Source organism: Dipteris shenzhenensis, chromosome 5 (assembly GCF_047967505.1).
Source record: "Dipteris shenzhenensis isolate YYH24624 ecotype China chromosome 5, Dip_SZ_1.0, whole genome shotgun sequence".
Lineage (NCBI taxonomy): Eukaryota > Viridiplantae > Streptophyta > Polypodiopsida > Gleicheniales > Dipteridaceae > Dipteris > Dipteris shenzhenensis.
The window spans coordinates 48,669,887-48,696,497 of NC_141600.1; the positions used below are offsets into that span (position 1 = coordinate 48,669,887).

The 26,611-nt window shown below is 46.7% G+C and overlaps 1 protein-coding gene across 6 annotated transcripts in view; it reads right to left on the bottom strand.

Annotated features, from left to right (window-relative positions):
- Positions 1–6,745: 6,745 nt before the first annotated feature.
- LOC147902126 (uncharacterized) overlaps positions 6,746–26,611 on the bottom strand; it is an 89,105-nt gene continuing 69,239 nt past the window's right edge. For 3 of the 6 annotated variants that reach the window (XM_087375231.1, XM_087375228.1, XM_087375230.1), the window contains one exon: positions 6,750–7,394. In XM_087375231.1, coding sequence (XP_087231357.1) covers positions 7,193–7,394 — 202 coding nt within the window. In that variant the 3' untranslated portion in view covers positions 6,750–7,192. Of the gene's footprint in view, positions 7,395–26,611 lie in introns of all 6 variants that reach the window. The other 3 variants (XM_087375229.1, XM_087375233.1, XM_087375227.1) reach the window with 3 other exon arrangements.

Genomic DNA, 26,611 nt, shown 5'->3' on the forward strand with positions numbered 1-26,611 from the left:
TCCTGCAGTTCTCTGTTTTTTTTGTGTGTGTTGTGGTGCGATCTCTGCCTTTCAGCCTTGTCAGGGTTTCCATACACCTGTACGGTCCCCGTACAGCTCCCGTATGCTGTTCGTACGGTCCAGTCTGCATCTCCGTACGGATCTGCACACAGTTCCGTACAGTCCTGCCTGCAACTCTGTCCAGTCCCGTGTCTGCATCTCTGTATAGTTCCGTCTCCAACATCATACACGTCTGCTGTTTTTTTCTGTACTTCTCCGTACAGTCCCGTGTCAGTACGCTCTTTTTCTCCTTCTTGTCTTGCCACAGTTCAATCATGGCTTCAGACTTGGATGTTTGTACATATGCTCGCAAAGAAAGACCTGCAGATGCTAAGCGTCGTCTATCAAAACCTGCATCACAAGATGATGAACTTACTGTGGAAGCTCAGTACGTGTTTGACACCCTTAAGGATGACTTTCAGCAGTCACGACAGGAATGGGGCAAACCGGTTCCAGAGGTCACGTACAAATTGAAATTGCCTTCTCTCGTGAATCCTCTCAGAAAGTTGTCTCAAACAGCAGCTATAATTTTCTTTCCATGAAGAATCCCAGCGGCCAGCGATGTCACGCAGTGGATTAAGTCCATCCTTGGAGGATGCTTTGTAGAGGGAGTGTATTTTGCTTCCAGAGGCTTTTATGAGGTGCATTTATCAGATACTTCGTGAAAGCAGAGGCTCCTTGAATTCTCTCCCCTGTTTTACAGCAAGCAGATGGTACATGCTATGCCCTGGTCCCCAAACAAGGATTATCAAAGTCTTATACGACATCATTGTCCTGTATGGGTTGAAGTTGTTAACTTCCCGGACTATATGTGTGAAGAGTTGCCTGGCCTGGCTGCTTCTCTAGGACAGGTCATTTGTCCTCCATGGCCTATGGGAAATCGTAACAGGTTCTGCATTCTCTGGGACACTGACACACCTACCCCTCCTTCTATTGCAGTGGAAGTTGAGGGAGTGCAATTGGGAAAAAAGTATTTTGAATTGAACTGGGGAGTGTTTGCAGGAGCTTGTTTTGCTTGCCACAAGTTTGGGCATCTAGCCTCTGAATGCCCAATGGTTCTGCATCAGCCCCCTCCTAATGCCTTGCCGCCCCAAATACGGGAAATGAATGAGAATTTGCAAGCTAAGACAGCAAATAGAAATGAAGCAAAGAGTGCCAAACCGATCAATCAAGTGCAGCCACTTGCTGGAAAAGGAAAAGATAAAGGAAAAGAGAAGATGAAGGAATCTGCGGAGATTGATCAGGAAGGCTTTCAACAACCTAAGAAGGTGGTTATATTGAAGCAACGCCCCCTTCAATCTCGTCAATGGGATGCTTCTTCTCCCTCACCCGGACAGGCTTCTACTTCAGCTCCTATCCTTCGCAATTGGGTGGGGTTATTGAAGAAGGGCATCCCCATATGTGATTCAGAAGAAGGGGAAAATGCTCTGTCTTTCATGGATCCTAAAGGAATGCAGCCCATGCAGGCAGAGGCTTTGCCTCTCTGATGTCTTGTTTTATTCTGATACCTTGCTGTATATATCTTTCTTATGTCTCAAACACTGAAGTGCTTTACATACAATGTACAGAGCCTCTGCAATGTCTCCAAGTGGAGGCTTTTCTGGAATTATGTACATAAAATGCAGCCAGATATTGTTTCTTTGCAAGAACATAATCAACACTCTATGGTTGGTCATCATGATCACTTTGGCGGTTATGATATATATTATGCTGGTACCACTACCTACTCCGGTGTATGCATACTGGTTAGACATGAGCTGGAACCTCAGTTAGCATTCAATGACAGCAGTGGCAGATGGATGGTCATTCAATGTAATGTCAATGGTGATATTTTTGAGTTTGCATCAGTTTATGCTTCCCAGACCTTTGCCATGAGGGCTTCATTATGGGATTCTTTATGCAGATATCCATGGAGATCCAATGCATTCATCTGTGGAGATTTTAATAATTCCCCTCTACCAAGAGATAACACCACTTCAGGATCTCATATGCTATCATTAGAAAGGCAGAAATGGGATAGCATGCTACTTTCTGTGCAAGCTGAAGATTTATGGCTGCTTCTCCAAGGGTCAGTGCCTGGATATACTTTTCATCATAATGCACTTACTACATACTGGGCAAGGCTTGACAGATGGTATTTGTTTTACCCACAACAATTTGCAGATTTTAGCCCTCATCTCTTCATAGATTTCTCATTGAGCTTGTCAGATCATGCCCCGTTGTGGATGAATTTGCAGATTGGCATGCCTCTGGATGATTTGCCACCCCTTTCCAGTAGTCTGATCACTTGCAAGGATGAATCGCAAGTCTGATCATTATTTCCAGCAAATGATCAGACTTGCAATTCATCCTTTGCCTTTGCATGCCCAGGAGGACATGAATTATGCTTGGGACAGTTTTGTTTCTCGTATTCAGAATGTCATTAGTGAGTATGGCACCTGGCATATGACTGAATGGAGGAATGAGGTTAAATGGGCAAAAAGGACAGCACAACAATTGACTAAACTTTCTCAATCAAGGCCTCTCTCTGATTCAGAAAATGATTCCCTTTCACATGCTCGGATTAAATTGACTGCTAATGATCGGAGGAAATTGCACAAATGGCAGATTAGAGCAAGAATGAAGCCCCTCATGGATAAGGGCTGCTCATCAAAAGCCTTTTTCCAGGGCCTGCATGCTACTCGAAAGAAAAACTCATGTCTAAGGGTAAGGAAGCTAGATGGCTCTTGGACGCCCTCTTTCTCTAATCTCCAAGATGAATGCCAAAATTATTTCCAAAAATTGTTCTCTGCTCCTGGTTCCCCATCAAATCAAATGACTGATGCGAGGACTGAATTCCTCCAATATGTTTTTGAAATAGTGGAAATGGATGATGCTCTTACCTTGGAGAGACCTTTTACTGATACAGAACTTGATAATGCATTGTTCCACCTCAGCAGATACAAGTCCCTTGGCTGGGATGGCCTTACGGTGGAATTTTATATTTCTTTTTGGGATGATTTGAAAGATGTCCTCTTGCAAATGATCAATGTTGCCTAGCAAGAAAATCAGTTACCGCACTCTTGGAAGCATGGCATAGTCAAACTTGTGCCCAAAAAACATCTGTGTGACCATATGTCAGATTGGAGGCCTATTACTTTGATGCCTGTAGCTTACAAACTCATTGCCAAAATGATTGTGTATAGGCTTCACGGGATACTGAATGCGGGCCTTCATCCTCTTCAGTATGGGTTTGTGCCGCGAAGACAAATCCATGACAATATCTCCAATGCATTGACTGCAATAAAAATATGCTAAGTACTCGCATCAAGATGTGCTCATATTGCAGGTAGATATTGCTAAGGCATTTGACACTGTTCAATGGGATTTTATCTCTCAAATCATGACAAAGTTGGGCTTTGGTCCAAAGATAGCAAATGCAGTTTACTGGCTTTATTCTGGCTCTACTTCTCAGTGCATTCTTGGGGGTCATCTATCTCGGTCATGGACATTGGGTAGATCAGTTAGACAGGGCTGCCCTCTTAGTGCTCTCTTCTATGCCATTGCGACCCATCCCCTCTTAATGTATCTTATCATCTTACAAACAAAGGACAGATGACTGGTCTTAAAATCCCTGGGGCTGCATCTTTTTTGGCACAAGCATATGCTGATGATTCCTTCTTTATGCCACAAAATTCTCCCCGAAAAGTTCACATGCTTATGACCACTCTATCATTGTATGGATTGGCAGCGGGATTGCATGTTAATTTTGACAAATCTAAATTGCTTCCCCTGAAACAATGTGACTGGCATTCTATTCTCTGGCCAGGTCAGGTGGTGTATTCCAAACATGTAGTCAGGCATTTGGGATATCCTATAGGATGGCATATCACCAGGAAGCAGCAGTTAAAATGGATCTTCCAAAGACTTCAACATAAACTGGAATACTGGAAAATTTCTACTTGGCCACTTCATGTCAGGCTCAGAATAGTACAGTCCATTGTAATGTCCTATGCCCAATTCTTTTTGCCTTTGCTGCATTGGTCCACCAAAGATATTTCAGCCTTTACGTCTCAAGCTATGGAGATGTTATGGAGGACAAAAACTGTTGTGAAAGCATTGAGACTGATGAAGATGGAAATGGTGTGCTCTCCTAGGATGCATGGTGGACTTAATATCCTCAATATAAGATATCATGTACTTGCAAGGAAGGCGACTATGCTCCATACCTTTTTCCGCCAACAACAGCCATGGACTTATGATAGCATCCATGTGTGTCACCATGAGGACTTCTGCTTATGGTCATTGGACTACTGATCATTGGGAGGTTGTCATTGGGAGATTTGTAGGGAAGATACCTGGCTGTCCTTTCTCTACTGCTCTGATACTTGACTGGAAACAAGTGCTTTCTAAGGTCAAATGGGCTCCTGATAATTGCTTGGGGACAAACTCAATGAGGAAAGAAAGTATTCATTGGAGTGCCATCTTTGACATTCCACTCGCTTTACAGGAACCTGTTCGGGCATACAATCTTATGAAATTGGGAATTAGATACATACATGATGTGGTAGATAATCAGGGCTATGTCTTATCTTTTCCTCAGGCCACTGCTTCCTATGCATTGGGAATGCACCATAGGTCGATATGGAAGAAAATTGCTGATTTGTTACATCCTTTTCTACCTGTTCCCCCTGTGGCTGACACAGACAGGCTATTGGATTAGCAATTGCAACCCTTTGCTACATGCTCTCATCATGTTCCTCTGCCTGCCTTGACCTCCATCAAAGCCTACAGGCTTCTTCAGCCTGCTCCATGGATTCAGCAATATTCTAATACTCTGTGGCATATCAGGAAGCCCCTCTCATGGTGGCGGAAGAATCTCCGGATATCATGGAAGTGTAAAATGCCTTTGAAACAAAGACTTTTTCTTTGGAGATGCATGACAAGCACATTGTCAGTGGGAGTCACACTTGCCAAACGACGCATTGCACCATCCACATGTTTAAGATGTCAGGCTCCTTCAGAGACTGTCCCTCATTTGCTTTGGCACTGCCCGTGTTCTAGGAACCTCCTCGGGAGAATTTCAGATCATCTTCGGCTCCGTTTCCCAAGTCACAAATTTGGGAAACATTTTTGGTTATTTGGCAAATTTATGAGGTCTTTGTCTCAATACTCACTATTTCTCTCTTGGGTGAGATATTGGGCTCTTTGGACAATCTGGAGTGAGCATAATTTGGCATACTTGGGTCGGCAGATTCACAAGTCATATGAATCTTTCCGAGCCTCATTGCGGCAATCTTTATATGATGCCTTCCATGAGGGTGATATAGATGCTTCTTGCATAGAGCTTTTCTTTTTATGTTTCTGATCTTTGGGATACTCTCCATTTTGGAGACTTCCCATCTTGTAAATTTATGAGCATATAAATACAGCACTGGATATTACTATTTAAAAAAAAAAGTGTGGTTTTCTTTTGAGAGTAATTGGAGGAGTATTTGCTACTGGCAGCTTTTGGCTCGCACTTCTCACTGTCACAGATGTCTCGCTCACAGGAATCTATGAACAACATCTTTTGAAATTGTCGTCACTCTATGGATTTCTTTTTCTTTTTACAAAGTGGCTGTTAGTGGCCCGTTTTCCTGGTGCTACTTTCAGTAGGCCTTTTTGGATTTTCGGACGGCACCCTATCAAGCCAGGCTATGAGCTTTTCTTCTATTGGGTTCGATATTGGGCTCTCTGGACTATATGCAAGGGCTGCAACCATAGAGTTTTTGGATACCCTCTCTTTCATAGTTTCTCTTTCTTTAGGGCATTGTTACGGCAATCTTTCTTTGATTTCTTGCGAGCCCATCAGATTGATATGCTATGTATCTGTTGTATAATGACCTTTTCCGATCTTGTAGTCGCTTCCCCCTTCTTTTGGGGGGCCGCAATTGTCATATAAATATAACTGGATTTCACCCCAAAAAAATTTGTGTGTGTGTACACATATCTACACACATGTATATACATCTATATATACAGTTATCTATATGCACACACTTTTTTAAAAAGCGAAATCCATGTATATTGATATTACAAGAAGCAGCTTGCAAAGAGGGGACATGCAGTTAAAGCACCAAAAGATGTCAAGTATGACAGATAAACAAATGAATCTATCTGACGAATACGCATGCAATCATAGAAGGATTGCCTAAGTGACATCCGGAAGTAGTGAAACTTGGAAAACGTGGAATCTCCAAAGATTCTATGATTTCTGTCTTTCCACAGCCTCGAGAGTCCCCAATTGAAGAAATGATCAAAATCGGTCCCCCATGGGTAAATCCCGAATAACCAAAAAAGCTTGCCAAAGCAAGCAATAGGAAAATGAGCTCAAAGACGCTGCTGTAGAAAAATATACACACACACACACACACACATATGCATGCATACATGATGCATGCATGCATGCATGCATGCCAATTTGTTACCAAGTATACTAACCCCTTAAGGCGCTTCTACATCTTTGTCTAAGTCTAACCATGTTGTGGAAAAAATTATTATGCTCTTTGGCCTTTCTGCCAGACCTTTCAAACTTTGGGCCTTCCAAAAATACCTACTTATTAGCTAGTACAAAGAAAAAGTTCAAGGTTAGTATAAATACTGTGGGTTAGAACGGGAACGGGAACGGGAACAGAAACAAGACACTGATTGTGAATATAAATCCCAGTTCAGTAACCAATAAAATAACCTCACTTGTCGTATCACATAGACTCATAAAGAAAAGTAATATTTCATGTTGATCAATGTTGCCCATTCTAACTTTCCTAGAATCATAACGAAGCTAAGAATGCCAGCTGCAACCTTCGAACTTTTCCCTGATAAGAATTTAATAGTTTGTTTAGTTTTTACAACTAAGGATAACCACTAAGATCTGTACGAGTAATGGTAGAACAAAAGTACAACTGAGGATAACTACTAAGATCTGTAAGAGTAATCTTTGGTAGAACAAAAGAATGAGTATTTTTTCTGCATCAAACACAAATTTCAAAACTATTTGGAGTAGCTCCACAAATATAGCTATGGGATTCTACTTGAAATTTGAGCATTTAGGCCTCTAACCATACATAGTTCTAACTTCGCTTCTGTACTACTTCAGGGATCAGAGTTTTCCCCCAAATATAGCAATGGGATCCTACTTAAAGTATGTGGAAGCAGGATCCCCTTCCTGGTTGTTGGGGTAGGCCTCTACCCATTTCATGTACTCATAACTTCGCTTCTGCAACTCCTCAGCGGTCAGCTTTTGCACCCACTCTGGCTGAAACTTCGGAAGTTGAGTGTTGTGAGCTGCGTATTCTTGCATCTTTCTCATGCGAGGGAGACGAACCTCTTCAAATCTTACCAAGAAAAATAAATGTAAGTTGAGTTGGTACAAACACCAAAAATAAAGTGAAGTGCATTCCTCTTTCCCAGGGAGCTCATAGAATGATATCAGGAGGAAACTGATAAAAAGAATCAATATATAAGATTAATGCACCTTGCAGACCAAAAGTGTGAACTGACTAGCAGTTGAATTTTTACTTAAAATTCAAGCAGTATTAAACGCCATTAATCATGATCAAGACAAAGATGGAATGAGAAGGTAACCGTACAGAAGAGCATAGCAGCATAGCAACAACTGCCTCATTCAAAATACGATGACTTGGAATAAACCTGTAGCTTGAGGTTGCTCCTCTCCATCGGGAATGTTTTTCCTTCGACTTGAGTTGCAGTTCTTCCATGGCCTTCATTTGCACCTTAGGAACTTCATCCTAGGCAATGCAAAAGTCTGTGGCATCTCCTGCCACCTGTGCCATTGGCAGACACAATGACATAGCAATCACATGGGATGTGCAATCTTGTATCAATGACATGAGGCAGAGCTGGTAGACAGGGGACCTCATGTCATATTAATCTCTTTACCAGAGAAATCCAATATTCGCCTTAGACAAATACTATTAGACATAACGTTTCCTTCATGTATTTCAAGCCTTGGGCAAAGGAGCTTCCATGTTTCATTCGGGGACCAAGGAGGAAACTCCCCAGATTCTCATTTGGTCCTGTCGTTCAGCCCCTTCACCAAATTCGCCTGGGCCCCAGCTCATCTCCATTTGGGCACTTCTCTGAACCCTCCCTATTGAGATCGATCATGTGGTCGAAACAACCAATGCGGAGACTTTTGGGAGGACTGTCGCATGGGGACTCTCCCACTTATTTCCAGATTGTTGCTAACCTAAGCCCTAGTTTTAGCAAGGGTGAGGGTTGTTTCAGCGAGCCAGGTCACTATGCCAAACCCGATATGTATTACAGAATTAAGTCTTGCCCCTCTAGTACAGTGATCAGCATCTGTAGCAAGAGTCTGCTCGAATCCACGAGGCTACTTTGTCTTCTTCCCAAAGGCAAACGTCACCATAAGAGGAATTACCCCAAAGGACTCCTAAGACAACTGCTCAGCCAAAGATACCTAAGACAGATTCAGTTTTCAAAAGCCTCATCCCTGAGACAGTTTCCATCGATTCAAAGAGACCTTTGCTTCATGGGAAGAGGGAGCTGCGTGACCTTTTCTTCATGGAAAGGGAGCCAGAGCTCTTTTCTTGATGAGTCCCATGCACAGATAACTCATTTTCCTGCAGGTCAGACCTAGGCATTGGATGATCCACCATCTTCTTTTTCACATTCTTCAATGTCTCCACCAGCTGTTGAGCCACCTATATTATACCAGACTTATCAAAGAAGATATGAAAGACAACAACAAGAGGTATTATAGCAGACTTATCAGACAAGATATGAAAGAGAACAACGAGAGGTATTATAGCAGACTTATCAGACAAGACATGAAAGACACCGGTATTATACTAGACTTATCAGAGAAGATATGAAAGACAACAAAGAGAGGCAGACATTGCTTCAGAAATGGTTTTGATCCCATCTAGAAGGAATAAAGGCAAGCAGGCACATTCCTCCTCCTTTGTAGATGACGTGTCTCCAGCTCTAGGAACCTGCTACCTTACAGACCAACAACAAATCTGTTTTTCCCCTACTTAATTGAGAAGCCCTTCAGCTCGTCGGGAGGAATATCTTTGTTCCTCATATGCATATACCCTCTATCACAGAGGGCTTGTCTCCATTCTACAATTAGCTTTGCATCTTTGGCCCAGGAAGAGAATTGAGTCAGTGATCTTTTCACAGTCTGACCTACTTGCAAGAGGTTTGGCGCAAGGTTAATCTTTCTTCATGGCTTAAAAGTTTAGGCTCAAAGAAATAAGGGCCCATAGGACCCGCTTATTCTCTTTACTTTGCATGCTCTCTGTTGGTTCCTCTCTTTACTTTGCATGCTCTCTGTGGGTTCCCTCCAGATTCTCCTTTGGGATGGACAACTTCTTCATGGCTTGAAATAGGTTCTAAGGATTAAGTGCCCATAGGACTCGCTTATCCTCTTTTACTATTGCATGCTTTCTGTTGGTTCCCTCCAAATTCTCATTTGAGATGGACAAGCTTTATAGTGCCCAGGAATCCAGTTTCTGCCCTTGAGAGGCTGTTTTGCTTCCCCATTGCCATTATTGTGTCATGCTGTTCTGTTTCATCCTTTCCTTGTGTCAGAGATCACACTGTCAGAGAATGTTCACAGCTTGAATTATAGTAACTTCAATGCATGTGAGCAGCAACTCTTGACGCACACCTTTTTACCTACGTTGTGCTGTGAAAGCCATCCTGTACCTGCTGCCTAGTAGACCATAACAATGGTGTATATAAGAGGTAGATATATATATATAGACTTACAAACTTGTATGCGTTAGTGTTGTCTTCAGCTACTACAGGTTTTTGATGTTCTTGTTAATTATACTTAAGGTATATGCTTAGTTTATTTCTTTTAATTATATAATTAATTCCATTTTCAAAATTTGTAGTAAATACTCTACCCTTCTAAGTTATGACCACCCTTTGCAATTATGGGGTGCCCTAGATACTTACCTAGTAACAAATATGGTGGCTCTTAGCTACCCTACGACTCACAATATTTCTAATCTGCTACACACACACACACACACACACACGTACATATTGATGTTAAAGAAAACCTTTCTTTCTCCTTTTAGTGCTTTTCCTTAAGTCTTTGCTTCTTATAGTTTATTGAGAGTGCTTGTCTCGCTAATATTTATTATGTTTACATTTTATTTTTTGTTAATTATCTAATGATTTTACTAATGACTATTCTCTTTTTTTTGCAAGATATTATTGCATACTTTATTGCTTACTTTATTTTTTCTTAGTTATTTTTGTTAAATTTTACTAATACTTATTCTTTAGTTGTGACCTTCATTTAATTGTGGTTAATCTTTCAAGGATGAGGATTACCCTCCTTGAAAAATGTTGATAATTTAATTTGCTTGATTCTCATTCCTAAATTTAAGGGTCTGGACTACCTCCCGCATTAATATTTTTTGTGGTGGTTTCAATTTTGCTCTTTTATCTCTATTTAATTCTAGTAAATTTCCTTTAGTTGTAGGTGGTTATTTATGAGAATTTGAAAGGTCTTTCAATTTTGGATATGGAATACTCCTCATATGACATGAGATGCTACTTTTGCATTATGCTCTTATAGTATTTTCAATAATTTACTAGTGAATCTAGACGTTTGTCTACGTTTCTTGGTAAAGCAATAACACGCTAGGGGATACAGGCATTACCTGTCTACCCATTTGAAATGATGATATTCTAATACCTCATTTTTCTTGGATGGTGACAGGTAAGTGGTGTAAGAAAACAATACAACGTCTGTGCTCAACAGATAACAGGATCTCGTATGCAAGAGAGAAAAGCTGATAGTATGGAGAATCAAAACTGTAAAACTGATACAATAGATGGCGCTGCCTCCCAGCCGTGCGCTCCTGTGTGAGGAGCTTCGATGGCGTGCTGGAAACAGTAGAGGACGGAGGCTAGATGCTAAGGAATCAGGGTTGCTGTAGCCAGTGATGAATATGGGCTTCACGGGCTTGCTCTTATATAGCCACCAGTTGTAGTCAGTCAGACCCAATTGGGAGACCGACCCAGTCCGCCCAAAACGGCCGACTGGAGGTCGGTCCCGACATAGGCCACCGACCACACGTTAGAACCGTGGCGCAGAATAGAGCAACTAACCTTTGGTCACCGTTCCGCCCAGAGTCATCCGGGATCATCTGGGACTTCAAACGGGCCTTGCAACCCGAGAGTGGGCTGTCCCGGGAAATGCCCCGTCTACCCTCAGTGCGGTCAGTCATGGGATGCCTTCCCGCACTTGCATGTAGCCTATGCTGGCCTCTTTAGGAAAATGCTGCTTGCCCATCATGCAAGCTTCACATACATCGGGCAGATCTGAAATTTCTGGTAGGTCTGCAATCATTCCACTTTTATGCATCTCCTTTAAAGAACTAAGGTTTAGATGACCAAACCTCTCATGCCACAGCTTAGTGTTGCTCACATCAACTCAAGCACTGAAAGATGAGAGTTCGTAGATGTCGTTGCGCCGTGTACCTTTACCAACGACCTTCCCTTGAAGATCCAAAATCTGTGCGCCATTCTTATCGAATTGAACTTTGAGGTCCCGATCCGTGATCGCAGAAACGGACAACAAGTTCCTCTTGATATCTGGTACATAAAGAACATCGGACAACTGTTTTACAACTCCATCTGACTTGAGAGCAATCGTATCTTTTCCTTTTGCTGGACATTTTACATCATTGCCGACTGCTACCAGGATGTCATTCCCTACCGGATGTAGAGAGGTATATCAATCCTTCCGACTGGTCATGTGGCGCGATGCACCACTGTCAATAATCCAAGGTTCATCCGCAGGTACATGAACTGCCTCCGTGCAAATCTTCTCAATTGCTACGAACAGCTCTACTGGCACTGCCTGCGCGCTATTGCTGGACTCTTTCTTTACTCCGTTCTTCTCATCTGCAATCTTCTTCCGGCGCTTAGGATGGTCTTCATCTTGAACTTCCAGAGTGGATAGTTAGAGCCGTCCAACTTTCCGCTTTCGCCGAACGGTGGGATTCGCAGTCTTGCGGACTGGGCCATCTCTCACAATCTGCTCACAAACAAAAACACACTACCAAATCTTCTTGCTAGAGCCCAAGCTCTGATACCATGTAAGAAAATATTACAACGTCTGTGCTCAACAGATAACAAGATCTCGTATGCAAGAGAGAAAAGCTGATAGTATAGAGAATCAAAAATTTGATTACTGTAAAACTAATACAATAGATGGCGCTGCCTCCCAACCGTACGCTCCTGTGTGAGGAGCTTCCATGGCGTGCTGAAAACAGTAGAGGACGGAGGCTGGATGCTAAGGAATCAGGGTTGCTGTAGCCAGTGATGAATATGGGCTTCACGGGCTTGCTCTTATATAGCCACCAGTTGTAGTCGGTTAGACCCAATTGGGAGACCGAGCCAGTCCGTCCAAAAAAGCCGACTGAAGGTCGGTCCCGAAATAGGCCACCGATCACATGTTAGAACTGTGGCGCAGAATAGAGCAACTGACCTACGGACACCGTTCCGCCCAGAGCCATCCGGGATCATTTGGGACTCCAAACGGGCCCCGCAACCCGAGAGTGAACTGCCCCGAGAAATGCTCCGTCTACTCTCAGTGCGGTCAGTCATGGGATGCCTTCCCGCACTTGCATGTAGCCTAGTTGGCAGTGTGCCAACTCTATCTGAAGCCGTCCAACCATCAGGCCACACATGGCCCCCATCTGGTGTCCAAACCAGGACCTACCGGATAACCGAGCTACTCAAATGCCTTCTCCTCATATGGGGGGCTTACAAGTAGAGTTAGCCGGTTCCCGCGTAGTTACACGAGAGTGGAGCATTGATATCTAACAAGTAGACCCTGACCTCGAAACCTGGACTACCTGACGGATTCGACATTTCTGTAATAATTCTAATCGATAAACTCAATATAAAGAAAAATTCTTTTGCCAGTTTTTTATAAAAGTTTTGTATTACATTATTGTCAAAAGGTACTGTAATTTAGTTTTATTTATTTTATTTTTCAACCAGTGCTTTTTTATCCAAATGATTGAATTAATTGTATGGTTCATTTATTGATGGGATTATTAAATCTAAACACACAGATTGATCTCCCAACTAGCCTTTGGTCAGGCTAGTACCATACAATTAATTCATTATTATCATTAGATAATTTTAAGCTTGTTAAATCTTTGTCTTTAGAAAATTTCTTTTGCCAATTATCATATTTTCTTTTTTAAATAAAAGTTTTGGATTGCAATATTATTAAAGGGTACTTCAATTTAGTTTTATTTATTTATTTATTTAGTTTTTCAAACCAATTCTTTTTTATCCAAATGGTGGAATTAATTGTATGGCTCATTTATTGATGGGACTATTAAATCTAAACACACACTGATTTCCCAATTAGCCTTTGGTCCGCTATTGCCATACAGTTAATTCACATTGATTGGATAACTCTTTATTATGTATATTTCGTAGTCATGTTATCATTGGATAATTTTTGTCTTGAGATAAATATGTTTCAATGGGTAATGTTTTGATTCCATTTAATTTGATTACTAATTATTACATTTTATGTGCAGAAACATGGTTACCACCCTACCGTGGAATTGGGATACACTTATACAAATGACATCACTTTTTGACACTCATCATATTGATCCATTTTTTCTCTACACACTACTTGGTGGGGAGTAAGTTCCACATGGTGGGCTTACTCCCCACCATGTGGTCTTACCCTCTGGGTTGGGGGTGGGCCACACACACACACATTTCTCTGACACTATCACATTTAGACTCACACACACACACACACACACACATCCCTACTCATTCAAAAACCCCCCCACACACACTTACACAGGCACATAATAACCAACCCTTTTTATAATTAAATTTGTTGCACAAGTACATTCATCCCCTTTCTCTTTATAATTCTTTACACCCAGGGGTTAAAACACATACAAATTAACCCAATTGAAAAATAATGTGTTATTAGTAATATAAAATTTCCCCCTCCTCCCCTTCTCATCCCCTATGCATCCACATCATCCCCTATACATTTGACCCCCCTAGACTTGGGATCTCCCCCTTGTTGATTATTTTATGCATTTTTAATTAATGGTTATCTCCCTCCCATGGTTATTTTGTTGCTTTTTACCCTTCTAATGTGCATTCGATGTAATAGCTTAACCTAATTTCTTTCCCCCCCATTTTTTTCAATTAAAATAAAATTAAATTCTTGTATTCCTTCACCCAATTTCTTTCTTTCTAAACCTCTCGAACTTTTTTCTATTTTACTCTTAATCCTTATAATGAATGAATAATGTATGGAGCACCTAAATGTGTGTTTTAATTCTCCCCTTTGTAATGGCTTTTATTTTTCAAAAATTTGCTATTATATATATTTATATATATATATATATATAATTAATTTTATATATATATATAATTCATTCATTCATAATCATAGGATAATTTTAAGCCGGGCTAAATCTTTGTCATTGCAAGTATTTTGAGTCCCTTTCCTTTGTGTACTAATGGTTACTTTTTTTGTGCAGTAACATTGGTATCAAAAACTGGATTATGCATGTGCTGATGGCATTGTGCTCTTAAAACACTTTTTACACTTATCATAGAAATCCATTTTTCTAGCATTTACTATTAGGTGGGGAGTGAGTTCCACATGGTGGGCTTACTCCCCACCATGTGGTCTTACCTCTGGGTTGGGGGTGGGCCACACACACACACACACAATTTTCCCATGTCCTATACATGCACACTCATGATGGCCACAAAAATTTCCCCCTCTTAAACTCCCAATCTCTCTCTCTCACCCACACACACACACACTAACACTTTAATTTTGCTTAATAATTTATCCAACACACACACACACACACACACACAATCCTCTCTTTGAACGCTATTGTAAACAAACCCCTCCTAACAATACATACATAGGTTTACATTTTCTTCATTTTACTTTTTCCCACATATTTTTATACTCACTCTATATTATGCTATGTGAATAGCTCCACAATTAAATGTTAATAACTGATTTAATGCTCCCTCTTTTTAATTCTTTTGTTTATGGTTCACTAATAATTAATTAACCACCCTTAATTTCCAATTTAATCAGTAGTCTCATTTATCCTTGAACCAGATGCTTGTAATTAATTTAACCTTTCTTTTGTTTTTGTTTGGCTAACTCTATTTTTAATTTCCCCCTCACCTTCACCCTTGATTTCATCCTACTCTACGCTTCCCTCATTTTTCTTTTTTCCTCGCTAACTATTCTTATCCCTATTTTTCACTTTTGCGGTCCTGTAGCTTCTCTTTTTTCCTAGCTAACCATTCCTACCTCTAACTGGTGCAACCTTACCTTGGCTCTTTACCTAACCTATCTTACACCTCAAACCCATGACCTTTACCCCTTTCTTATCACTAAGCTACATGGCGTTATTACGTACCTAACAACCCTCTCATACCACCGCCCACGACTTCATTCCTTGTAACTACCACCGCCACCACCCTTTGCTTTATTTATGTTCTTCACTACCCTTTGCTTCAACCTTCCCCACCATTGGCCACGGGCATGAAGTCCCCTTGTTTCTTCTCCACTCTCTCCTCTTTCACAACTCGGGATTGTGGTTCCTTTGCCAACCTTTCTTCCTATGCCTCATGTCTTTGTTGTTATTCTCCACTGCTGCTTGGAGTCCCCACTTTTTCTTCGCTTCGCCTTTGTATTACTCTCACAAGCTCTAAGGTATGTTGGGCCGAACTTCTCTCTCAAATATCCTTCTTGCCTTCTCCTCTTGCCAACTCTATAGTGGAACCTTTCATCCTCGCTCACTTTCCAACTCAGCACTTTGTGTTTACTCTTCCCCAACAGCTTTGGCTTTGATCTTGAAGGTTTGTGCTTGTTCAGTTACTCCTCCTCATTTATTGCTTGATGGAAGTTGCTTGTGCTTCGCGACTCTTTACTGGCGCTTTGCAACACTTCTGATCACGTTGTAACTGATCTTGTTGGCTATGCACCTCTACCCTATTGCGGCACTTGTTTGGCGACCCTTCCCGTATGGCGACTCTTCCGTCTACTTGTCTCACATTTACTTCAGCACTCGGGTCCTCTGCGACTTCTCCTTTGAGAAGCAACTAGCTGTGGTAGCACTTCAGTTCGGCACTTATTGGCTTCGTGGGTCTCTTCCCAATTCTTGGAAGGGAAGCTTTCTAGCATAATCTTCTCCCAAGGACTTTGTTGCGCTTGAAGCTGTCATGGCTACTGGCTTGGTTATTGCTTGGTTCAAAGCTTCGGCACTTTTTTTCGTACTTTTTCCTTTCGTTGTGAGGCGAAGATTTATTCCCTGCTTGCTAGTCGCCTTTTGTTGTCCCACTCTCTTGTGTTATTGCCCCCGCTTCTTTCATTCCGTCGCTTGGCAACTGTGTTTTACGTATTTGCCTACGTGTTCATGCGTAGTCAACCTTATGGTTGACTGTAGATTCTTTACCCTAGTCTCTGTTGAAGGTACGAAACGAAGAGAGAGAGAGAGAGAGAGTGCAGGTACAAGACGAGTCGATAGAGCAATCACGCCAAAACTTAGATAGATGATAACACACAAGTACAAAGTACTTGTACCTAGACCTAGGACAAAGTGTCCTAGGTGTCACATAGGACTAAGTGTCCTATGTGGCCTAAAAGGCACTAACACTATAAGTGCCTACACTTATGCCTACAAGGCACATACCATGACCTATAGGGCATCACTAGAACCACCAGATGATGGCCTACAAACCCCCCTCCATGGGATGGGCTGAAGTACTCTGGAAACGTCTCAGAATACCTGGTAATTTCTGGTCATGGTGGCACATGTTCATCCAAAAGGATATAGCCACCTATGAATGTACAAGGAATGTCAGATCATGTAACAAAGGGAACCGAATGTAAAGCCTGTCGGAAGACTTCGAACTTGGGACGAGGAAGTGCCTTTGTAAACATATCTGCGATGTTGTCCTCTGTGGGAAGATAGGACAACTCTATGTCTCCTTCTGACAACCGCTCCCGAACATAATGATAGTGAACTTCAATATGCTTGGTACGCGCATGAAACACTGGGTTACGCACAATGGCCAAAGCACTCTGGCTGTCAGTGTAGACAACAGTGGAGGATGTCTGGCAAATACCAAGATCTGTAAGTAACTGTCGAAGCCAAACACACTCTACTGTAGCGGTGAAAGCTGCCCTATACTCAGCCTCACAACTAGACGTGGCAACTGTCGGTTGCTTCTTGCTGAGCCAAGAAATACATGAATTGCCAAGCAAAAAACAATTGCCAGTATGTGACACTCTGGTGTCGGAACATCATGCCCAGTCACTATTCGTGTAAGCATGCATGGTAAGTGAACCCTGATCACCATAGAAGAGGGCTAAATCCTGAGTGCCTCTGAGATATCTGAAGACTCTCTTCACTGCCTGCCAATGCTGTGAACTGGGCATGTGCATGAATCTGCTGAGCTGAGATACTGCATACTACAAAGTCAGGTCTGGTGTGACATAAATAAATAAGGCATCCAACAGCCTGCTGATAAAGAGTGATATCACATGGTGGGCTCCCATCATGAGCTGAGAATTTGAAGCCAGGGTCCACTCGAGTAGAGATTGGCTTGCAATCCTCAAACTGAAAACAATCAAGGAGCTGTCCAATATACTTGGACTGAGACATCATGATACCCCCCTCAATATGAGCAAACTGAATGCCCAAATAATAATGAAGCCGTCCCATGTCTGACATGTCAAAAATCTGCTGCAAATCAGCCTTGAAAGCTGCAATTTGCTGAGTATCTGGGCCCGTGATGAGCATATCATCCACATATAAAATCAGCACTAAAAAATCAGATCCACTCCCACAGACATAAAGAGTGGGTTCTGTGGGACTATTCTGAAAACCAAGGGATAGTAAGTGTGCATGAATTTTGGCATACCATGCCCTGGGTGCATCATCCAAACTCAACTCTACAACGTTTTTTGGAGCTCCTGCGAGCCCCCCTCCCTCCCTCCCGCAGCCTCTACCTCCCTACCCTCCTCCGCCTTTCCCCTCGCCCTCGCCCCCCCCTCACCCTCGCCGTACCCCCCTCGCCCTCGCCGCTCACCCCCACCCCTCGCCTCATCCCGCCTCCTCGCCCCTCCGTCCCGCCGCCCCTCGCCCTCGCCTCACCTCCCGCCTCGCCCCTCGCCCTCACCACCCCGCCCCTCGCCTCACCCTCACCTCACCCCTCCGCCCGCCCTTAGCTCACCACTCCGCCCGTCCCTCGCCTCACCCCTCGCCTCGCCCTCTCCGCCCCGCCCCCGTCCCTCGCCACGCCCCCGCCCCTCCGCCCCTTCCCCCCCGCCCTTCCGCCCCGCCTCTCGCCCCTCACCCCCCCGCCCTCCGCCCTCGCTCTTCCCCCCCTTCCGCCCCTCCGCCCTCCGCCCTCGCTCCTCGCCCTCGCCCCTTCCTCCTCCGCCCTCGCCTCCGCCGCTGTCCCTCCCTCGCCTTCGACCTCCGCCCTCCGCTCTCACCTCCGACATCCGCCTTCCGTCCCCTTCCGCCTTCCGCCTCCGCCCCCGCCTTCGCCTCCGCTTCCCCCGCCCGCCTCGATTCATCTCGCCTCGTCCTCTTCCGTCACACCCAGGCTCCATCCTTCGTCTATCCCCCCCTTTTTTGGTGGCAGCCTCTTCTTCATCGAAGGTCTCGCAGTTTGTCTTGACAGTATGGCGGCTCCCTGCCCGGAACCGGAGGTCTAGCCGGACCCTCCCTCTCCAGATGCCTACTGTGTGATCTTGACAGAGCAACAGTCGTCTCGGGTTCAACAGGTTGCCAATGACTTTGCCCTTACTTCCGTCTATGGCAGAGTCATTGGACACTCTCCCTCCAGATCAGCCATCAGGGATTGGCTCCAGTCCACTCTCATGTTAGAGGACAGCCACATCGAGGAGGTGGCCCTTATGGGAAGGGGCATCTTCTAGCTTAAACTCTCCACTGCGAAAGCTGCGAGCAACCTGATAGCTGGTTCCCCCACATCTGTGGACGGAAAGATCATCATGATAGTCCCTTGGTACCGTGGATTCAGCGCAGCGGACTTTGATGCTCGTTTCCGCATACCTCGCCACCCAATGACGCTAGTTTTCCTTTTTCCCAGGCCTTGCTCCTGAGCTGCGGCCGATAGTCAGGGACCTGGGTTCCCACTTTGGCTGGGTGATGCATGACACTTTCGTCGACGCGGTTACTGCGGCAGGAGCTCCCCGAGTCCGGGTGGCTGTGGCAGACCCTGCGACTCTTCATGCAGTGATTGAGATCGTGACAGATGCTGGCAGCATTACTCAGAGCATGGTAGTTACATGACAGCCAGGCCAGTGCCTGAGGTGTCATGGCTTTGGGCACCTGGCTGCTGCTTGTCCACGATTCTCCAGCTCCTCTCGGCCCCCCCCGCCCCCTCCCCCCCCTCGGGCAGCCACGTCAGGAGGAGCAGAGGCAGCCGGAGTCCGGTCCTGAGGTGGCTGGCGGCTGGACTGAGGTTAGAAGGAAAAGAGAAAAGAATAAGAAGATTTCTGACAAAGGCAAGGAGGCAGAGGTTACCCAACCTGCAACAGAGCCTCAGAGACCTGACAGGCAGCCGCCCCAGGGTCCTGGGAGAGCTTCTTCTTCGACCGTAGCCCGCCCTCCGCAGCCTCAGGTCCCCCTCTCTTCCGCTCCCCAGCCCCCTCCCTCTCAGCCCCAGCCCCCTCCCCAGCCGCAGCCCCCTCGTCCCGACCCGCAGCATCAGCCCCCGCCTCTTCCTCTTCAGCTCCCTCCTCTTCCTTCTCAGCCCCATTCCCAATTTCAGCCCCAGCCCCCCTCCCCCGCCTCTCTCAGCTCTCCTGCAGTGCCAGCTGCACCGATGGCTCCTCAGCCGCGGGCACCCCCTCTCCTCCTCCTCCGCCCCCACCGCTAGTCGCCTCCGTGGAGTCTGAGTTGCCGACCCCTCAGCCTCCTTCACCTTCCCCACCCCAGGCAGGGCACCCCGAGTCTACACCACCCCTGGAGCAGTCTTCCATGTCCGCTAGCCCAACCCCCTCAGTTGCAGACTCTGGCGGGCCTCAGCTTCAGGAGAGAGAGCTTCCTCGCGACTTCTACAGATCTGGTCCCTGGGATTACTTGGATGTGGCCGAGCTCAGGACCTTCCCTGCTTGCCTCGACATCAGTATCTTCCTGCTCCGTAAAGGGGCGGATGGGAAGATCGCAGCCTTGGCCCCGAGGGATGGCCCTAGCTTTGCTTTCACCTTTCTCAGCGACGGCACCGAGACTTGGACAGACGACTCGGTCTGGGAGGCTCTCAGAGAGCAGACGCACGCTCAGATTTGCTCCTGGATAGGCCCATCAGGTGGACAGCTTCTCGAGACTCAGTGGTCCGAGGGTGACGTGCGCCTGCGGTGGCATTGCGCCGCCAAGCACTTCAGATTGATTGTGATCCTCAGGCCCTCTCTGTCGTGGCCCCTTCCCCAGGATGTCAGAGCCTGGACTCCTCAGAAACTCCGAGCCTTCTACGGGATGACTACCTCAGAGATCTCGAGTTGGCTCGAGAAAGCGTTTGTCCATGGCACTAAAGGCCTCACGCCTTTGCTAAAAGTTTTGAAGAACGGGCAGGACGACCCCGCCTCCCCCTCCAAACCCTCTCAAAAGCGTCAATGCCTTCATTCTGAAATGCCAGCTTCTTCATCGACATCAACCGCGAGCAGACAGTTGTTCGCAACCTACCAGTCCTCACCATGAGCTTACACCTTGTCTCCTGGAACGTGAACGGGTTTCATTCTTCTGGCACCCGTGGTCCTAGGAAGCTCATCTTGAGACAGGAACTTCAGCCAGCAGTGATTGGTCGCTTGGATTTACTCTTGCTCCAGGAGCATAAGCTTTCAGTGGCCCATTCCCGTAGCTGCGGGAAGATCCTCCCTGGGCGCTCTCACACTTATTGGGAGCCCTCGATCGGTGCACAGGGGAGGAGTGGCGGTGTCTGTACTTCCGTTTGCGATTTGATTGCCCAGGGAGTTTTTGGTCATGGTACGTTGATCCCAGGCCGTGCACTTTGGGTTGGCCTAGAGTTGGAGGGCTCCAAAATAGGAATCCTCAACATCTATGCACCCACAGACCTCCGATGCAGAGCCACTTTCTGGAGGACACTCACAGAGATTCTCCCAGACATGGATTCATGGATTGTTGGAGGTGACTTCAACAATCTGGAGACTTTGGAGGACCAGCACGGCAGAGGACCAGAGTTTACAGGTATAGCTCAGGCACAGCAGTCCGCTTGGGACTCCTTTATCTTCGCGACAGGAGGTAGGGACAGCTGGAGAGACCCGTCCTTCCGCCGATGGCACGGGAGCTTGGACTTCTCGTGGGGCTTCCGCAGGGAAGGAGGCAGAATCCTGGAGAGACTGGACAGATTTTATGTCAGTGATTGGGCCATCAGCAGAGGTGGTCAGGTGGGTATAGTGCCAGGGACGACACTCTCCGACCACGCGCCTGTGCTCTTATCACTAGACTCGGCAGCTCAGTCCCTTCCTCCTCGTTCGTGCAGGATTCCCGATTCCATTTTCTCTAGGGAGGAGGTGCGCAGTAGTATTGATAGCCTTTGGGACAGAGATTGGGGCGAGTGCGTGGATCTGGTAGAGTCGGTGGCTCAGGCTTTGCAGGAGTCCAGCCAGATTTGTCAGATCGCAGCCCTTCAGGTTCGCCAGGAGTGGTGGGGCAGAGAGAGAGCTCTTCGTAGGGACCTCGCCTCCATTCAGCGACTCTAGCAGGCAGCTCCGGGTTCGGAGGAGCTTCGGATCTAGGCCCTTCGTGCCAGAGCCCTTCTTGAGGAGACCCTCCAGCGCCGCTCAGAGTTTTCTTATCACGCCTCCCTCTCCTACTGGGCTCGGAAGGGTGACCGGATGAGCAGAGAGTTCTTCAGGACACATGGCTAGAGGGCAGCAGGTGATCAGCTCCAGAGTCTTAGGACAGCGGAGGGGCACACCGTTACTGATCCGAAAGAGGTCTTGGGGTTGGCTACCGATTTCTACAGGACTCTTTTTCAGCAGGAGCAGCTTGCCCCTCGCACTAGACGTTCCCGCGAGGAGGTGTGGAGGCATATTCCCCCCCTTGTTCAGCCCAGCATGCAGGCGACGTTGATGGCACCGTTCACTACTGTTGAGATGCAGGAGGCCTTGATGGCCATCGATGGGCAGAAATGCCCTGGCGAGGATGGGCTCTCTCGCGCTTTCTTCACCTCTTTCTGGGATCAGATCCATCAGCCCCTCCTAGCAGCCCTACAGAGGATTTTCAGCAGCGGACATATGCCAGAGAGCCTCTCTTCGGGATTGATTTGCCTCATCTCGAAGGGAGGAGACCAACAGGAGATCCGTCAGTGGCGCCCGATCACTCTCCTCACCACTGCCTACAAAATCCTTGCCAAGATGATCAGCGCCAGAGTTCGGCCTCTACTTCCTGACCTCATTCATGACACTCAGACAGGCTTTGTCCAGGACCGCAGTATCCTGGATAATGTCTTCACCTTCTCAGAGGCGGCGGAGTGGGCTCAGCACAGTGGGTCGCACTTAGCCATCCTACTTCTCGACTTTGAGAAGGCCTACGATCGAGTGGACTAGTCATTCTTGGAAGGTACTTTGGAGAGACTAGGATTCCCAGCAGGATGGATTCAGGGTATCTCAGCACTATACAGGACAGCTTCCAGCAGGGTCATGATCGGCGGCAGGATGGGAGAGCGATTTCGTTTGGAGAGATCAGTGCATCAGGGTTTCCCTCTCGCTCCTTACCTGTTTCTCTTCTTCGCCGAGGCGATGACATACTACCTTCGGGTGAGGTCGACCGGGATCCGGGGTGTTCGCCTTCCCGTCAGGGAGGATACGGAGCTCCTAGACTCGGAGTATGCAGATGACACAGCACTGTATGTTCAGGATGATGAGATGATGCTGGAGAGGGTGAGACTGGCCTTAGAGGTCTTCTGCTCGGCAGCCGGTGCGAAAATCAACTGGAACAAATCAGTTGGTTTTCTCACAAACCCTGGGGCATGCTCACAGTGGGGTAGATTTTTGGGTTTCAGATGGATCCCGCGGGGACAGACAGCCAGATATCTCGGCTTTCAGGTCGGCCTGGACATCACGCCAGCTCAGCAGTTTCTCCCGGTGCTAGATTCCATTCGACGGAAGCTGGCTTTCTGGAGCACTGCTAAGCTCTCTCTTGCAGGACGTGCTCTTGTAGTCAACCACATTCTGTTGGCCACGGCCTGGTATGTGGCCTCCTGTTGGTGCTTCTCGAGATCCAGTGTGGCTCAGCTCAGGAGGTTGGTTCGGAATTTCCTGTGGTCTGGGGGGGATGGCCTCAGAGATACCAGAGCCAGGGTAGCCTGGCAGACAGTCATTCTTCCGCAGGCTGAGGGTGGCTTGGGGGTCATTGATCTTGAGCTTCAGAGTCAGGCCCTGCTGGGCAAGTTAGTTATCCGCAGTTTGACCCCGGGGGGGCAGACGTGGAAGATGTTACTTCAGCAGGGGATCGGTTCTTGCGTCCCGCGCCGAGGTGGTGAGTGGCTATCGTCCCTTCGGTGGATTTTCACCTCTGCACCGCTCACTCACCCCCGCTCCCCGCTCATTCGTAGCCTGCTCTTGGTTTGGAGGCGACTCCGTCTCAGTCTCATCCAGTCCCCTCCTAGCTGTCAGGAGGAGATCGACCGCCAGCCGCTCATCTGGAACGATCAGGTCAGAGATGTCATGGGCCTTCAGTTGGGGGAGAGGTCACATATCATGTGGGACAGTTGGATGCGGGGCCAGCCCGGTCCCTTCGAGTTTGGAGGGACACTTACAGACACTTGGAGACCGCTGCTCTAGCGGCCGCAGCTGGAGGTGTCCGTGGAGCTCAGGCGAGACGCACAGAGATAGACGGAGCGATTCCTGCCGGTTGGCTGGCTCCACCTGAGATTCAGATCCTCATGCCTGGTGATGACTGTTGGCTTGGACAGTTCACCCCCCGTGGCATCCCACTGGTGGTTGCGGGCCGGTTGGACGACACTTCTGTTTCCTTCTTCGCGGTTTCGGGGGACGGCCGACTCAGGAGAGAGGGTGTGCTCATCGACCCCCTTCTCCCGTGGCAGAGGGTTCGGGTTGTAGGCCTCGTGGGGAAGGTTTGGCGGACAGATCCTAGTATAGAGCAGGATCAGCTGCAGTTATGGCAACTCTGGTTTTGGGAGGGGCGGGCCTTGTCAGAGCTTGATTGGGACCCAGGTGAGTGGAGATGGCCAGAGGTTGCGGCAGGCCAGGGGCCGACCCCTTTCTTCGCTTACAGCACGACATTGGGCAGGAGAGTTCTTGGGAGGATGCAGAGCCGCCCGCCCACCCAGCGGCCCGGTTGGTATGCTCAGGGTATCTCCAGGCTATTTTTGCAGGCCTTCTGGAAGGCCTTGTGGGAGAGCTGGCGGCCGCGGAAGATTTCCTACTTCCTTTGGCTACTCGCCCACAAGGGTCTTCCAGTGGGGAGCTGGTTGCGACAGGTTGGTCAGGATGGACTTTGTCAGATCTGTCACGAGGACGAGGAGTCACCAAAACACTGCCTGTGGAGCTGCACTCGCACCCAGGAAGTGTGGAGGTGGACCTTCGGGATCCTTACTCGCGCAGCACCGGAGCTAGGTTTGATCACTTGGGGCGCGTTCTGCTGGAGCAGCACCACACCTGGCTTTCATCAGTTGTTCGAGGCAGGCCCGCAGGACCCCATGTTCCTTATCACACAGGGGACTTGGGGGCCGCTAGAGGGCATTTCGCCGCACCTGGCAGAGGCTGACACAGGATCTCAGGAGAGGCAGCCAGTCTGGGAGATTATTAGCAGCATCGCTGGATGGCACATTTGGACCTCGCGCTGCGCGCACATACTCGGTGGCACCTCTCTTTCGACTGCCCAGATCATGACCGACATCTGGAGTGAGATTATACACACTCAGAGGCCAGTGGGACCAGATACAGGGAGATTCCCGGGCTGGCCGGGAGAAGCGGAGACGATTCCTCCGTGATTGGGATACGCGGGGCCTCTTCTTCGTGCATACTTCTCAGGGCCTTCAGTGGCGCTATTCACCAGCTCTCTGGCTATTCATTCACACTCGCCTGATCCCTTTGTGAGAGAGAGCTTTCTGTTTCCTTTTTGGGCTGCGTCCAATTTGTGAACGCAGCCCCGTCAGTTGCAAAATTGACCTCTTGTATCTTGTTTTCGAAGTAATATAATCAGCACTGTTTTTTCGGAAAAAAAAATACCATGCCCTGGGTGCCTGCTTCAAACCATAAAGGGCTTCAGAATTAACAACCTCAAAGCCAGAGGTTGTGTGACATAGACTTCTTCCTGCAGATCCCCATGAAGAAAAGCGGTCTTGATGTCAAGTTGGTGCACTTGCCAGTTATGATGGGCTGCAATGGCAATGACACATCGAATGGTAGTAATCCTGGATGTGGGAGCAAATGTCTCCTCAAAGTCAATGCCTTGTTGTTGGGCATACCCTTTTGCAACAAGACCGGCTTTGTATCGATCTATGCTGCCATCAGATTTTCTTTTTAATTTGTAGACCCACCGCGTTCCAATGGCATGCTTGCCAGCTGGGAGATCTACTAATTCCCATGTGTCATTTTTGGCAATAGATTGTAACTCAGCTTTCATTGCATCCATCCACTCTTTGCTGTCAAAAGCATCTTTATGGCACAAAGCCTCTTCATTGCAAGGTGTAGCAAGGAGTGCAAACTCAAGAAAGTGACCATGCTGTCTTTTTAATTTGTAGACCCGCCGCGTTCCAATGGCATGCTTGCTAGGTGGGAGATCTACTAATTCCCATGTGTCATTTTTGGCAATAGATTGTAACTCAACTTTCATTGCATCCATCCACCCTTTGCTGTCAAAAGCATCTTTATGGCACAAAGGCTCTTCATTACAAGCTGTAGCAACGAGTGCAAACTCAAGAAAGTGACCATGCTGTCTATTCCCTGATCTTGTCCGGGCAGCAAAAGGCTGATCTTGTTTGCTGTCCCTCAATGTATCAAGAAGCCATCTGGGAACTTGTCTTTGCTGTCTATTGACAGCTCTTTCTTCAATGACTGCATCATGAGTAATGGGATCATTTTGTGCCGGAAGAGAAACCTGCAAATCAGTATGAGGTTGGGGCTGATTATTGCTTAGTGGAGGGCCTGCAGGAGGCTCATGTTGCTGCTCAAAATCCTCTTCTGATGATGGCAGAGGTAACCAAGATTCAAAGGCATCAAACATGTCAACACCTGGCTTTGCTTTGCAGTCCACAAGAGGAGAAGCTGAATGTTCAGAAAAGATCACATCTCTACTGACAATAATCTTCCCAGTATTTGGTTGATATAACCGATACCCTCTGCTCTCCTGGCTGTAACCAATGAATATGCATTTGATTGCCTTGTCATCAAGCTTATGTCTCAGCTGAGATGGTACATGAACATATGCAAGAGACCCAAAAACTTTCATGTGTGAAAGTGAAGGATTCCTGCCTTTCCATGCTT